Genomic DNA, 15,571 nt, shown 5'->3' on the forward strand with positions numbered 1-15,571 from the left:
GTACTCTCTCTATATATATGCTTTCCAAGTAGCATTGATAAATATTCATACTTGGTGGTATCAGTTGGCCTTGTAGTATGATCCTCTGCAACATTTCTGGCTTCCCAGATGCAGATATTGGGAGAGCAGATGGTTTCATTCATCTAAGTTTAGGGTTATTTTGGATAACTAAGATGAAAAAGAGAAAAGGTCCAGAAAATCCAGGTTATTGGGAAGAAAGTGAATTTCTAAACTTACCTAGTACTTAGAACAGTATCCAATGTATTACAGGTATTATAGGTTACTATAAATATTAATGGGGAGAAAAGTACAGACAACAGTCATTGGTGAATAGGGAAAAGGTAGCTACATCAATTGGTGAATAGGGAAAAGGTAGCTACATCAATGAGCTAGAGTTAAGATAAAATGGAAGAGTCTTTGCAATGACACTGATTGGATTAAAAATCTTTTAAAAAAGAGATTGTGCTCAAAATGGGGCATTCATACCAGTGGTTTCACAAATAAAGTAAATTATAGGAAACAGCAAATTTATGCTGCAACTGTTTATACAAGTTAATATTCTTAATGGCAAGCAACAGAAACTGCCACTGTGAATCACAAATAGAAATTTGTTGAAATCCACCAATGTAAACAACCTCCTAGGAGAGTGGTGGCTTAGGTAGGATTAAAGTAAAAGGACATAGGGTATAAGAAACTTAAGGAGCTAAGAAGCCTCATTGGTTGGTTTTCTCATGTGAATGTTGAAGTCATCTAAGATGCTAGAATGAATTTAAATGGAGATCTTAAAAGACTATGGTGGAATGTGCTAGTCTTCAGTAAACTGGGGTGGAGATGATGTTTTTGAAGTTGATTAGAAAATAGCAGTGGTGTGAAGATGTAATCAAATGTCTAGCCTTCAAAATACATTATTTTGTTTTAGATAATGGAAGTAATAGTTTATTTCAGATAATAGAAAGTAAATATAGGATAAAGCTATGGAAGCTGTAGTAGGAAACTAGGATGTTTTCAAATGTGAGATGACATGAGGTTTGAGCAAATTGAGAGACATTCCTAAAAGACCTAAAGAGGAGGGAGTATATTTAGAAAATGGACCAAATTTCACTTAAAGCAAGGAAGTCAGGGATGGAGTGCAACTTATTTAAGAAGCTGTAATAAAGTTGTATTGCTCAAATATTGAGATGGACAAAGGATGAGTCTGCAGGATTGGCAGGAACAAGATAGTGAGAAGTCTATTAGGCCATTCAAAGTATCTTAAATTGTATTCTCAAGGAAATTGATAACTGTAGAACAAATGGTTACATGAATATGTTAGACTGATTTTTTTTCTCATAGCTTTTTAAGGCTCTGAGGATGGAATATGAAGCTGGAGACATTTAGCATATCTCTCTGTAAAAGATAATAAACACTAAGCTATTGTAACTGGTAGAGATGGCTAGAAGATGTCAAACCTAGGGACAGTAGCAACAGGACTTGGTCACTACTGAGAATTGATGGTCAATGGGAGGAATACATTAGAATAATTCCAGACTTTTGGCTATGATATGCCACCAACTGAACAATGGAAATAAAGTGTGTTTGAGAACAAGGGGTTAAGATGAGATGATAAAGAGTTGAGTGATGAGCTTGTTAAATTTGAAACTGTTGAAGGGATGTCGTACAACCAATTGTGAGATGTTTGAACCAAATAGAGAATTGAAAGTCTTCAGGATGTAGTGGAAAGTAAATCAATGAGAGTGAATAAACGTGTATAAGCAAAGAATTCAAGTATGAGAACATCAGGGGAACAAGGACAGAGTCCAGGATAATTTCACATCTAAGGATGAAGACTAATGACAGATACTTCCTGCTTTAAGAGTGGAAGACTTCAGATTAGATAGTAATAGAGGAGACAAATGTAAAATTCCCTGGCTTTCATTGTGGTATTTTTAAATACACACAAAAACATGCACATTAAAAATGAATAGCTAAGATCATCTATGTGCCTCAAATACATATCTAAACTTTTGTTTACAGAGACAAAGAGTAAGAAATCAAGCTATAATACTGTTGGGATTTTTGTTTGTTTTCACTGAATGACCTATTTTCAATTTTGGGCCTGTAACATATGCTTGCTCCGGCTCTATGCTGTGTGAAATTGCTCTTTGAGATAGCTAAGTGTCCTGCCATATTGCATAATTGTAGGCATAAATTAATTTGGAACACTAAGTAAAGTCAGCTAACATAAGGCATCTGGAAATGAGACCATAAAGTTTGGCTCTTTCTTATTTCCTTGAAGATCCTCAGCTGTGCACATTTTTCTGTAGTTAATATAAATAACTAGAATCATTGCATATTTTTCTGGTAGCCACTAGTAGGGAATTGTCACAGCAAAAAATGGTATTTAGAAAAGTTAGCTTATGGATTTGAAAAGAAAGAATAAAAGAGAAAGGGAGAATGTTCTTTATAAATCAATGTACCCGAAGGAGCTCCTTTGTTTTTTCTTCTTTTTCTTCAGTCACATTTCTTTGTCCATCCACAAGACCTCACAGATGCAGAAATAACAGAATATGCCTACAGTCTGAGCAAATGTGCAATGGGATTGATGACTGCGGGGACAACTCAGATGAAGATCACTGTAGTGGTAAATGCGTTTAATGTGAAATAATTCAGTGATGGCTACAAGTTTCTCTGATGACTTGGGGTACAAACATTTTTAAAAATACATTTCTTACGTGGATGTCTGAGGGCATTATTTTCAGATATTTGATCTTCTGACAAGGTATAAAAATATTCCACCAGCATTTCATTTGCCTTATAGCTATGCACCTTTATCCATAGTTCCCACTAACGACTTTATTCTAGAAAATATTAATCCTGGAGAAGCAATCTAGAGATTTTAAAATGCTCCTTGTTTAAAGACTTAATTATTTGAAGAAAGGGAGCTTATATAGATTGTATGTATATGCAATTCTTTTTTCCGAATTCTGAAGTTCAAAAACCTTTTAATGCAAAAGACTTATGTTTGCAGCAAAATCATTTGGAGACAAAACTTGACCTGACCCCTAATTGGAGCCATTTAATATCATTCTCTAAAAAAATTCCACTTAGGGTAAATATTTTTAAATTTTTCTGTAGCTATCAGTGTTATTTACTTAAAGTAAACATGCTGTCACTTGCCTAAAATCTAAACATTTCAGAATGTTTAAAAATTTGACCTTGAGAGCTTCAAATCGAGGATTGTAGACCCATGTTTTTCATAGTAGTTAGTAAAATTTTGGAGATATTACATGCTCAATAAGTGTGTTTTGATTCTGTGGAGCACTAATCATTTTTTGTATGCCTCTATAGGTAAGCTGACATATAAAGCAAGGCCTTGTAAAAAGGATGAGTTTGCTTGTAGTAATAAAAAATGCATCCCTATGGATCTCCAGTGTGATCGACTTGATGACTGTGGAGATGGTTCAGATGAGCAAGGATGCAGAATAGGTGAGCTTGTTTTCTGTTAAGCAAAGTACCGGGATACACAAGTCTAACTTCTGCTTGTACATGACTAAAATTTTCTGGATGGAAATATTGTTCTTCAAAATATGCTTTACTGATGCCCTTTTTCAAAAACCTTTGCCAAAGCAACCTTAGAATACTACTTAAGTTAATTTCAGACAGTATGAAGTGGACAAGGTTGACTTTGTAAAGAGTACCCTTGTTAAAGCAGAAGCTGAGAAATCAATATTCAAATATAGAAATTGATGTCAGCAATGTAATCTATATCATTTAGTAATTTATCTTAGACACATTTAGTATTTTTAAATTTTATAAACAGTGATATTTAGTTGAATGGTAGTAAAGGTCTTAATTTAGTCAATTTTTTTAAAAAAATTACTCCATTGCCGAATCATTCTTACAGAAGATGTGATTTTTTTTTTAGCTTGAGTGCCATGATACTTGAGTTATTACATCCTGATTGCGAATAGTTTATGTTTAACTAATGCTTGGTATTTGACTTTTTTGTATTAGATAAAAGTAATTAAATTTATGATCCTAAATTCAGTTTGCTTACAGAAGTCACACAATATTTCCTACTTTTGGGTCTTTTCTTTTCTTTTTTATTTATGCATCTAAAATGTTCCTAACTTAGGGATGAAGCAATGCCCACCAGGATATGGCTACATGTGTCTAAACCATGGTATCATGCCACTGATCTATTTTAACTAATTGTAAAATATTCAAGTCAGTGGGGACAAATAATAGTTACAATTATAATAAAGTTCTCATATTTGTCAAAAATTTGATTTAAGTAACTTAGAGATAATATAATGTTATCCTTATAATAATGTCCCTCTCATTTATTTAAAAGAGAAGTTCTTCTAAAACGTTTTCCTGGATGGGAGATAAAGCAGTAAAATTGCAACTGCTCTCCTGGAAATTACAAGTAACTTTTTGTCCATCCCAGAATGTTGCAGCTTGTAAACAACCATTCTGAGCACATTACACACTCAAATGTTACTCTTCATATGTCTGTCCAGCATAAAAAAATGAAATTTAAACTGCTGATTTAGCCGACTTGCTTGAGTAACTTAGCAGTAGCTTTGATTGAGTTTACAAATATTAAGCGTAGGTTAGCAATAAATGCCTCAATTTCTAAGTAGCTTATAGGAAATGCTTTGGCTCTCAGAGAAGGATGTAGTACTCATATATGGTGCTGTAATAAAGATAGCCTGTCATTAGAATCATTGACTCCTGACTTACTTTAAAAAAGTATAGTATAGCTTAAGAGCAACCCTAAATATCAGCTGTTAGCAGCTTGGTCTAATCTGTATTTTATGTTAATGAGTTTAGTTTTTATACTTCTATACATTTATAAGACATGGGGCTTATATGGAGAGAAGACCTTATATACTCAAAAAGAGTTATCTATGGAGTAATCAATACCATTTCAAATATTTTTAAAAAGTAAATTCCCCACTTCAGGAATTAGAATTATATTAGTTTTGATCATATTTTTAAATACCAGGTCCTACTGAATATACCTGTGAAGGTAATGTGAATCCATGTGGAGACGATGCATATTGTAATCAAATAAAAACATCTGTTTTCTGTCGCTGTAAACCTGGATTTCAGAGAAACATGAAAAACAGACAATGTGAAGGTAGAGTACTTTTCCTCAACAGCTTGCTCGTAAATCTTTGGGTTATGAAAAGACTCCCAAGACTTCTAAATTGTGAAATCACGGGGCACTGATTTTCATTAAAATGATGTGTATCTACGGGATACCATTTCACTTATGAGAATGAAAGTCTCTGGGGTCAAGAGCTTGTTTGTTTGTGGAGCTAAGCTAACCACAACAGACGCTACAAAGCTTTTTCTATAGCAAATTCAGAGCCGCAAGAATTTCAATTCTATTGCTACAATACTGTTTTGAAATGCAAATAATGAAATTGCTGGTTCAGGAACTATTGGAGAATTAGTCTTGCTGCATGAAAAAAAAATATGTGTTTATGATTACCCATTTCTCTTGAGTGTGGCATTTGCAATACTGAAATAGGTAAATCATATTTGGAGAGTCATGGGCTTTTATCCTAAAACCATGTTTTAAATAGATCATAATGTGTCTTTAAAAATTCAAAGTCAGGATCTACATAAATCTGTCAACTTACTTGAGATCATTTAAAAATTGAGCATGTAGGATAGCCAAAATCTTATAGTAAATAAGTAAATATAATCTACGTCAGTGTTCTAACTATAGAACCATGAAATACAGACCCATATGCACTTTCTACAAGTTTCTCCAATAAAACTGCTATTTGTATTCATATTCACATTATTGTAAGTGCAGCCAAACTTAAAATAACTAAGTCTGGCTTATCCAGGCTAAATTCAAGTCTTCAAATGCTTTTACCTACCAGCTTGCTTTTGTTATGTCTCTCTGTGGTATTTTGGGGGTAAGAAAAATGATTTTACTTTGTGTTAATCAAAATGGAATTATTTAAATCAATTGGTTCTACTCACCCAAAAAGGGGTAAGTGTAGTCACGTCATGTTTATCTACATTGTGAGTTATATGTGTATTTGGATTATTCGTGACATTGGATTTTTCCATTACCGTGAGATTGAAAGCTGACAATCTAGGTTTCCTATATTTTAGTTAACAAATGAATTATCTTTCAAACTATGGTATTTATTTTTCCACGGCTCTATCAATTACATATAAACACACACACATACACAATTCTTTCCAGATTTTAATTTCAATAACATTTATTTTCTAATATTTATTTGTGAGTGGGTTTTCTCTGTATGTATGTACTAAATTTAAAATTATATTCTTCAACTTTTCTTAATTTTTTTTTTATTATACTTTAAGTTCTAGGGTACATGTGCATAACGTGCAGGTTTGTTACATATGTATACTTGTGCCATGTTGGTGTGCTGCACCCATCAACTCGTCAGCACCCATCAATTCGTCATTTATATCAGGTATAACTCCCAATGCAATCCCTCCCCCCTCCCCCCTCCCCATGATAGGTCCCAATGTGTGATGTTCCCCTTCCCGAGTCCAAGTGATCTCATTGTTCAGTTCCCACCTATGAGTGAGAACATGCGGTGTTTGGTTTTCTCTTCTTGTGATAGTTTGCTAAGAAGGATGGTTTCCAGCCGCATCCATGTCCCTACAAAGGATGCAAACTCATCCTTTTTCATGGAGGCATAATATTCCATGGTGTATATGTGCCACATTTTCTTAATCCAGTCTGTCACAGATGGACATTTGGGTTGATTCCAAGTCTTTGCTATTGTGAATAGTGCCGCAATAAACATACGTGTGCATGTGTCTTTATAGCAGCATGATTTATAATCCTTTGGGTATATACCCAGTAGTGGGATGGCTGGGTCATATGGTACATCTACTTCTAGATCCTTGAGGAATCGCCATACTGTTCTCCATAATGGTTGAACTAGTTTACAATCCCACCAACAGTGTAAAAGTGTTCCTATTTCTCCACATCCTCTCCAGCACCTGTTGTTTCCTGACTTTTTAATGATTGCAATTCTAACTGGTGTGAGATGGTATCTCATTGTGGTTTTGATTTGCATTTCTCTGATGGCGAGTGATGATGAGCATTTTTTCATGTGTCTGTTGGCTGTATGAATGTCTTCTTTTGAGAAATGTCTGTTCATATCCTTTGCCCACTTTTTGATGGGGTTGTTTGTTTTTTTCTTGTAAATTTGTTTGAGTTCTTTGTAGATTCTGGATATTAGCCCTTTGTCAGATGAGAAGATTGGAAAACTTTTCTCCCATTCTGTGGGTTGCCTGTTCACTCTGATGGTAGTTTACTTTGCTGTGCAGAAGCTCTTTAGTTTAATGAGATCTCATTTGTCAATTTTGGCTTTTGCTGCCGTTGCCTTTGGTGTTTTAGACATGAAGTCCTTGCTCATGCCTAGGTCCTGAATGGTACTACCTAGGTTTTCTTCTAGGGTTTTTATGGTATTAGGTCTAACATTTAAGTCTCTAATCCATCTTGAATTAATTTTCATATAAGGAGTAAGGAAAGGATCCAGTTTCAGCTTTCTACTTATGGCTAGCTAATTTTCCCAGCACCATTTATTAAATAGGGAGTCCTTTCCCCATTTCTTGTTTCTCTCAGGTTTGTCAAAGATCAGATGGCTGTAGATGTGTGGTATTCTTTCTGAGGACTCTGTTATGTTCCATTGGTCTATAGCTCTGTTTTGGTACCAGTACCATGCTGTTTCGGTTACTGTAGCCTTGTAGTATAGTTTGAAGTCAGGTAACTTGAGGCCTCCAGCTTTGTCCTTTTGACTTAGGATTGTCTTGGCAATGCGGGCTCCTTTTTGGTTCCATATGAACTTTAAAGCCATTTTTTTCCAGTTCTGTGAAAAAACTCATTGGTAGCTTGATGGGGATGGCATTGAATCTATAAATTACCTTGGGCAGTATGGCCATTTTCACAATATTGATTCTTCCTATCCATGAGCATGGTATGTTCTTCCATTTGTTTGTGTCCTCTTTTATTACACGGAGCAGTGGTTTGTAGCTCTCCTTGGAGAGGTCCTTGACATCCCTTGTAAGTTGGATTCCTAGGTATTTTATTCTCTTTGAAGCAATTGTGAATGGAAGTTCATTCATGATTTGGCTCTCTGTTTGTCTGTTACTGGTGTATAAGAATGCTTGTGATTTTTGCACATTGATTTTGTATCCTGAGACTTTGCTGAAGTGGCTTATCAGCTTAAGGGGATTTTGGGCTGAGACAATGGGGTTTTCTAAATATACAATCATGTCATCTGCAAACAGGGACAATTTGACTTCTTCTTTTCCTAACTGGATACCTTTATTTCTTTCTCTTGCCTGATTGCCCTAGCCAGAACTTCCAAGACTATGTTGAATAGGAGTGGTGAGAGAGGGCATCCCTGTCTTATGCCAGTTTTCAAAGGGAATTTTTCCAGTTTTTGCCCATTCAGTATGATATTAGCTGTGGGTTTGTCATAAATAGCTCTTAGTATTTTGAGATACGTTCCATCAATAGCGAATTTCTTGAGCGTTTTTAGCATGAAGGGCTGTTGAATTTTGTCAAAAGCCTTTTCTGCGTCTATTGAGACAATCATGTGGTTCTTGTCTTTGGTTCTGTTTATATGCTGGATTACGTTGATTGATTTGCGAATGTTGAACCAGCCTTGCATCCCAGGGATGAAGCCCACTTGATCATGGTGGATAAGCTTTTTGATGTGCTGCTGGATCTTGTTTGCCAGTATTTTATTGAGGATTTTTGCATCGATGTTCTTCAGGGATATTGGTCTAAAATTCTCTTTTTTTGTTGTGTCTCTGCCAGGCTTTGGTATCAGGATGATGTTGGCCTCATAAAATGAGTTAGGGAGGATTCCCTCTTTTTCTATTCATTGGAATAGTTTCAGAAGGAGTGGTACCAGCTCCTCTTTGTACCTCTGGTAGAATTCAGCTGTGAATCCATCTGGTCCTGGACTTTTTTTGGTTGGTAGGCTATTAATTATTGCCTCAATTTCAGAGCCTGCTATTGGTCTATTCAGGGCTTCATCTTCTTCCTGGTTTAGTCTTGGAAGAGTGTAAGTGTCCAGGAAATTATCTATTTCTTCTAGATTTTCTAGCTGATTTGCGTAGAGGTGTTTATAGTATTCTCTGATGGTAGTTTGTATTTCTGTGGGGTCAGTGGTGATATCCCCTTTATCATTTTTTATTGTGTCTATTTGATTCCTCTCTCTTTTCTTCTTTATTAGTCTTGCTAGCGGTCTGTCAATTTTGTTGATCTTTTCAAAAAACCAGCTCCTGAATTCATTGATTTGTTGGAGGGTTTTTTGTGTCTCTATCTCCTTCAGTTCGGCTCTGATCTTAGTTATTTCTTGCCTTCTGCTAGCTTTTGAATGTGTTTGCTCTTGCCTCTCTAGTTCTTTTAATTGTGATGTTAGAGTGTCAATTTTAGATCTTTCCAGCTTTCTCTTGTGGGCATTTAGTGCTATAAATTTCCCTCTACACACTGCTTTAAATGTGTCCCAGAGATTCTGGTATGTTGTATCTTTGTTCTCATTGGTTTCAAAGAACATCTTTATTTCTGCCTTCATTTCATTGTGTACCCAGTAGTCATTCAGGAGCAGGTTGTTCAGTTGCCATGTAGTTGAGCGGTTTTGATTGAGTTTCTTAGTCCTGCGTTCTAGTTTGATTGCACTGTGGTCTGAGAGACAGCTTGTTATAATTTCTGTTCTTTTACATTTGCTAAGGAGTGTTTTACTTCCAATTAGGTGGTCAATTTTGGAATAAATGTGATGTGGTGCTGAGAAGAATGTATATTCTGTTGATTTGGGGTGGAGAGTTCTATAGATGTCTATTAGGTCCGCTTGGTGCAGAGATGAGTTCAATTCCTGGATATCCTTGTTAACTTTCTGTCTCCTTGATCTGTCTAATGTTGACAGTGGAGTGTTGAAGTCTCCCATTATTATTGTATGGGAGTCTAAGTGTCTTTGTAAGTCTCTAAGGACTTGCTTTATGAATTTGGGTGCTCCTGTATTGGGTGCATATATATTTAGGATAGTTAGCTCTTCCTGTTGAATTGATCCTTTTACCATTATGTAATGCCTTCTTTGTCTCTTTTGATCTTTGATGGTTTAAAGTCTGTTTTATCAGAGACTAGGATTGCAACCCCTGCTTTTTTTTGTTCTCCATTTGCTTGGTAGATCTTCCTCCATCCCTTTATTTTGAGCCTATGTATATCTCTGTATGTGAGATGGGTCTCCTGAATACAGCAGACTGATGGGTCTTGACTCTTTATCCATTTTGCCAGTCTGTGTCCTTTAATTGGAGCATTTAGTCCATTAACATTTAAGGTTAATATTGTTATGTGTGAACTTGATCCTGCCATTATGATATTAACTGGTTATTTTGCTCGTTAGTTGATGCACTTTCTTCCTTGCATCGATGGTCTTTACATTTTGGCATGTTTTTGCAATGACTGGTACCAGTTGTTCCTTTCCATGTTTAGGGCTTCCTTCAGGGTCTCTTGTAAGGCAGGCCTGGTGGTGACAAAATCTCTAAGCATCTGCTTATCTTCAAAGGATTTTATTTCTCCTTCACTTATGAAACTTAGTTTGGCTGGATATGAAATTCTGGGTTGAAAATTCTTTCCTTTAAGAATGTTGAATATTGGCCCCCACTCTCTTCTGGCTTGGAGAGTTTCTGCTGAGAGGTCTGCTGTTAGTCTGATGGGCTTCCCTTTGTGGGTAACCCGACCTTTCTCTCTGGCTGCCCTTAAGATTTTTTCCTTCATTTCAACTTTGGTGAATCTGGCAATTATGTGTCTTGGAGTTGCTCTTCTTGAGGAGTATCTTTGTGGTGTTCTCTGTATTTCCTGAATTTCAATGTTGGCCTGCCCTACTACGTTGGGGAAGTGCTCCTTGAAGATATCCTGAAGAGTGTTTTCCAACTTGGTTCCATTTTCCCCCTCACTTTCAGGCACCCCAATCAGAGGTAGATTTGGTCTTTTTACATAATCCCATACTTCTTGCAGGCTTTGTTCATTTCTTTTTCTTCTTTTTTCTTTTGGTTTCTCTTCTCGCTTCGTTTCATTCATTTGATCCTCAATCGCTGATACTCTTTCTTCCAGTTGATCGAGTCGGTTACTGAAGCTTGTGCATTTGTCACGTATTTCTTCTGTCATGGTTTTCATCTCTGTCATTCCATTTATGACCTTCTCTGCATTAATTATTCCTGCTATCAATTCTTCCAGTCTTTTTTCAAGATTTTTAGTTTCTTTGCTCTGGGTACATAATTCCTCCTTTAGTTCTGAGAAGTTTGATGGACTGAAGCTTTCTTGTCTCATCTCATCAAAGTCATTCTCTGACCAGCTTTGATCCGTTGCTGGCGATGAGCTGCGCTCCTTTGCAGGGGGAGATGCGCTCTTATTTTTTGAATTTCCAGCTTTTCTGCCCTGCTTCTTCCCCATCTTTGTGGTTTTATCTGCCTCTGGTCTTTGATGATGGGGACGTACTGATGGGGTTTTGGTATAGGTGTTCTTCCTGTTTGATAGTTTTCCTTCTAATAGTCAGGACCCTCACCTGTAGGTGTGTTGGAGATTGCTTGAGGTCCACTCCAGACCCTGTTTGCCTGGTTATCAGCAGCAGAGGTTGCAGAAGATAGAATATTGCTGAACAGCGAGTGTACCTGTCTGATTCTTACTTTGGAAGCCTCTTCTCAGGGGTGTACTCCACCCTGTGAGGTGTGGGGTGTCAGACTGCCCCTAGTTGGGGATATCTCCCAGTTAGGCTACTCAGGGGTCAGGGACCCACTTGAGCAGTCAGTCTGTCCATTCTCAGATCTCAACCTCCGTGTTGGGAGATCCACTGCTCTCTTCAAATCTGTCAGACAGAGTCGTTTGGGTCTGCACAGGCCTCTGCTGCTTCCCCTGTTGTTTTTTAGCTGTGCCCTGTCCCCAGAGGTGGAGTCTACAGAGACAGGCAGGTTTCCTTGAGCTGCTGTGAGCTTGACCCAGTTCGAGCTTCCCAGCGGCTTTGTTTACCTAGTTAAGCCTCAGCAATGGCGGGCGCCCCTCCCCCAGCCTCGCTGCTGCCTTGCGGTTAGATCGCAGACTGCTGTGTTAGCAATGAGGGAGGCTCCGTGGCCAGGTGACCCTCCCGGCCAGGTGTGGGTATAATCTCCTGGTGTGCCCGTTTGCTTAAAGCACAGTGTTGGGGTGGGGGTTATCCGATTTTCCAGGTGTTGTGTGTCTCAGTTCCCCTGGCTAGGAAAAGGGATTTCCTTCCCCCTCCGCTTCCCAGGTGAGGCAATGCTTCAGCTCTTGCTGGTCAGGCTGCAGCAGCTGACCAGCACTGATTGTCCGGCACTCCCCAGTGAGATGACCCCAGTACCTCAGTTGAAAATGCAGAAATCACCGGTCTTCTGTGTTGCTCGCGCCAGGAGTTGGAGACTGGAGCTGTTCCTATTCGGCCATCTTGCTCCCAACTTTTCTTAATTTTTAATTGTATTCCACAGCAAATATAACCTACACACTACATTCTTTATTTTAAATTGCTATGAATCTATTTCTTCATATTATTTGTAGGACAAATGAGTAACTTTTGAACTCTAATAAAATGTTCATCTATTTTTAATAAATAAATTTTGATATTAAGGAAAATAGCTCTATTTCAGTGTCAAAGAAGGGTAAGACATAACTTGGATTCTATAATCCAAAAATTTAAATGTGTTTGTACCCTTCACTTATGTATCTGAAAAAACGCATAAGAAATTGCTATTTGATGTTAAAGCCCAAACACTTCAATCAGAATATCTAAAGGGAAAAAAGTAAAGAGGAATGGTGGAAGAAAGTAGAAGGGGATTAACAGTTGCTGAGTGCCAGGTACTGTTTTGGGTACTAGGCATGTGTGGAATTCCTCCATCCCCTTCAAAACCTCATGATCCAGGCTTTCTAGAGATGAGGAGAAAATGATGGTTTGGGCCAGTATGGAGACAAGTGAGGAAGTTGAGGTTTTATCAAATCATGCAGAATATTGCTTATTTGGATTCTGTACCAAAGGGAAAACATAGTGACAAATAACTGCCTGTTCAAAGTTACAGGTGCTGAACAAATCAGAAATATTTGTTGTAACTGTGATGGTTAAGTACTCACAAGATGCATTCCACTTCATTCCTGTAAAATATTTATTAAAAACAACTAAATACACTTTTCTGCATCTCTTTACTCTGCATTTCAATCAAATAGCAATGTATTGTCATGAAAATACTTATGTGTTCTCAGGTAAAGTATCACAGTAAAGTCAACAAAATCAGAAAACCTGAGTGTAAGCCCTGACGTTGTGATTTACAAGTGTCACTACCACTGAGCTTTAGAACATTGTTGTGTGCTACGCAAAAGATAGTTATTCATACTGTGCTAATTCTTAAGTTCTCTTATTCAAGGGAAGGATTTATCTCACAGATTTATTAAGTAATTAGGAGATTATAAGTGATAAAATGAGGCAGGGGAAGTATGCTGGTTAAACACAAAAGTAGAGGAGGAAAAGAGAGGAAGATTAGACAGTTCCCTAGAATAATCTGGCCTCAATCCTGGCTGTTCATAAGCCCTTAAAATTAGAGTCATGTGCCAAACTACATGACTCTAATTAAATCACATGAATACTGCCTGTGATTTATTTATTTATGCTAGTGATTTAGAGTTACGTATTCATATATAGGCATGCAGTTTTTTGCTTGCTTAATTCACATAATCTCAATACAGCCCTTCTTGTTACATGGTCACTTCATACATATGAGTCCAGAAGTGTGTTAGAGATGCACCCAAATCTTTGTTCTCTGCCAGTCATTGTGCAAAATCTGGCAATAAAAAAGGAATGTATCATAATTTATGTCCTCAAGGGACTGACATTCAAGTAGAAGATATGAATATGTAACCACATTCCTGAAATATAAGCAACAATGTAAGAAAGAAATACCAGCAGAGCAAAGACTGGAGGAACTAGTGATGAATCATCACTCTCATATATCGTGGAGACCAAAGAAGGCTTTATTTCTGGTGGATCTTGAAAGATGAGTAGAAATTCTGTATGGAAACGTGGGCAAGGGCATTACAGGATGAAAGAATAGCCCATGACATCTGCAAAGGCATGGAGGTAGGTCATAACAAACAGCCTAAAAGAAAACCTCAAGGCAGATCTATTTGCATGAATGGAAATCTATACAACAAACCCCAATGGGGGTACAAGTTTATCTAGCAGCAAACCTGCACTTGTATCCTTGAACTGAAAAGGTAAAAAAATAAGTAAGCATTTTAAAACAGAAAAAAGGAAGCCCCAGCGAAGTTTGAAATTGATGTTTTAATATTCTAAATGGGTTAATAAAAGCAATGGTAACTGATGAATCTTCTAGCACTAACATTGTGAAAAATGATTATACTTTCACAAATATGGCACAGCAAGTCACAGATTAAAGATGTGAACGGACAATAAACACTAGTAATATGTTAAAGAAAAATAATTTTGCTTTTTTGAAATTTGGTAAGAATAGGAGTATGAACTGGGGGTATGATGATGCTATTTTGAGCTCTTCTTTTCTAGACCTCAATGAATGTTTGGTGTTTGGCACATGTTCCCATCAATGCATAAATGTGGAAGGATCATATAAATGTGTGTGTGACCAGAATTTTCAAGAAAGAAATAACACCTGCATAGCAAAAGGTAAGATTATAACCACTATCGCAAATACTATTACAATTTTGTTGTAAACATTTTATGGAGAAAACTGTTTGCTATTTCATTTCAGCGACAGCTTCATTTCTCATAAAATAAAAATATTTTTAATGATGATTAATTTGGCCAATTGGTTAGTTAATATTTATGAATTTAATCTTATATGGCTTATGGAAATGATTATGAAATACATGGTTACTGTTAAAATCACATAGTGTTCAAAACAATTTTTCAAAAGGGGTAAAAGTTTAAAAACCAGTGTGATAGAATGTGAAGTATCTCTCTTGATGGTCTGCTCTAAGGGAATATGATAAAAATTATACCCCTGGGATAAAAATAAAAGGTTAAACATTAGCATTATAAGGAGAAAGGAATTTTGAGTAAGGATTTTAACGGTTTTAAAACAAGATCTTTCAAATTTAGAACTCCTCCACCTACTAATATTATTTTTTAAAAAGATTAAATGATAGGCCAGGTGCAGTGGCTCACGCCTGTAATCCTAGGACCTTGGAAGGCCAAGGAGAGTGGATCACGAGGTCAGGAGTTCAAGAACAGCCTGACCGACATGGTGATGGTGAAACCCCGTCTCTATTAAAAACACAGAAATTAGCCAGGTGTGGTGGTGTGCACCTGTAGTCCCAGATACTTGGGAGGCTGATGCAGAAGAATCGCCTCAACCCAAGAGGCAGAGGTTGCAGTGAACCAGGATTGCGCCACTGCACTCCAGCCTGGGTGACAGAGCAAGATTCCATCACAAAAAAAGAAAAACAAGCAAACAAAAAAAAAAAAAAAAAAAAAAAAAAAAGAAAGAAAAGAAAAAAAGATTAAATGATAAACTATGGTTCTGGGCAATTGTA

At 36.9% G+C, this 15,571-nt stretch overlaps 1 protein-coding gene across 1 annotated transcript in view; it reads left to right on the forward strand.

The window, feature by feature from the left end:
• Nucleotides 1-15,571, forward strand: part of LRP1B (LDL receptor related protein 1B) — a 2,016,348-nt gene that overhangs the window by 1,865,607 nt on the left and 135,170 nt on the right. The window contains exons 73-76 of the mRNA XM_030916410.1: nucleotides 2,495-2,620; nucleotides 3,328-3,465; nucleotides 4,991-5,125; nucleotides 14,583-14,702. Of these exons, the coding sequence (XP_030772270.1) occupies nucleotides 2,495-2,620; nucleotides 3,328-3,465; nucleotides 4,991-5,125; nucleotides 14,583-14,702 (519 nt within the window). The remainder of the gene's footprint in view (nucleotides 1-2,494; nucleotides 2,621-3,327; nucleotides 3,466-4,990; nucleotides 5,126-14,582; nucleotides 14,703-15,571) is intronic.

The sequence above is a fragment of the Rhinopithecus roxellana genome, chromosome 14, assembly GCF_007565055.1.
Source record: "Rhinopithecus roxellana isolate Shanxi Qingling chromosome 14, ASM756505v1, whole genome shotgun sequence".
Classification (NCBI taxonomy): Eukaryota; Metazoa; Chordata; class Mammalia; order Primates; family Cercopithecidae; genus Rhinopithecus; species Rhinopithecus roxellana.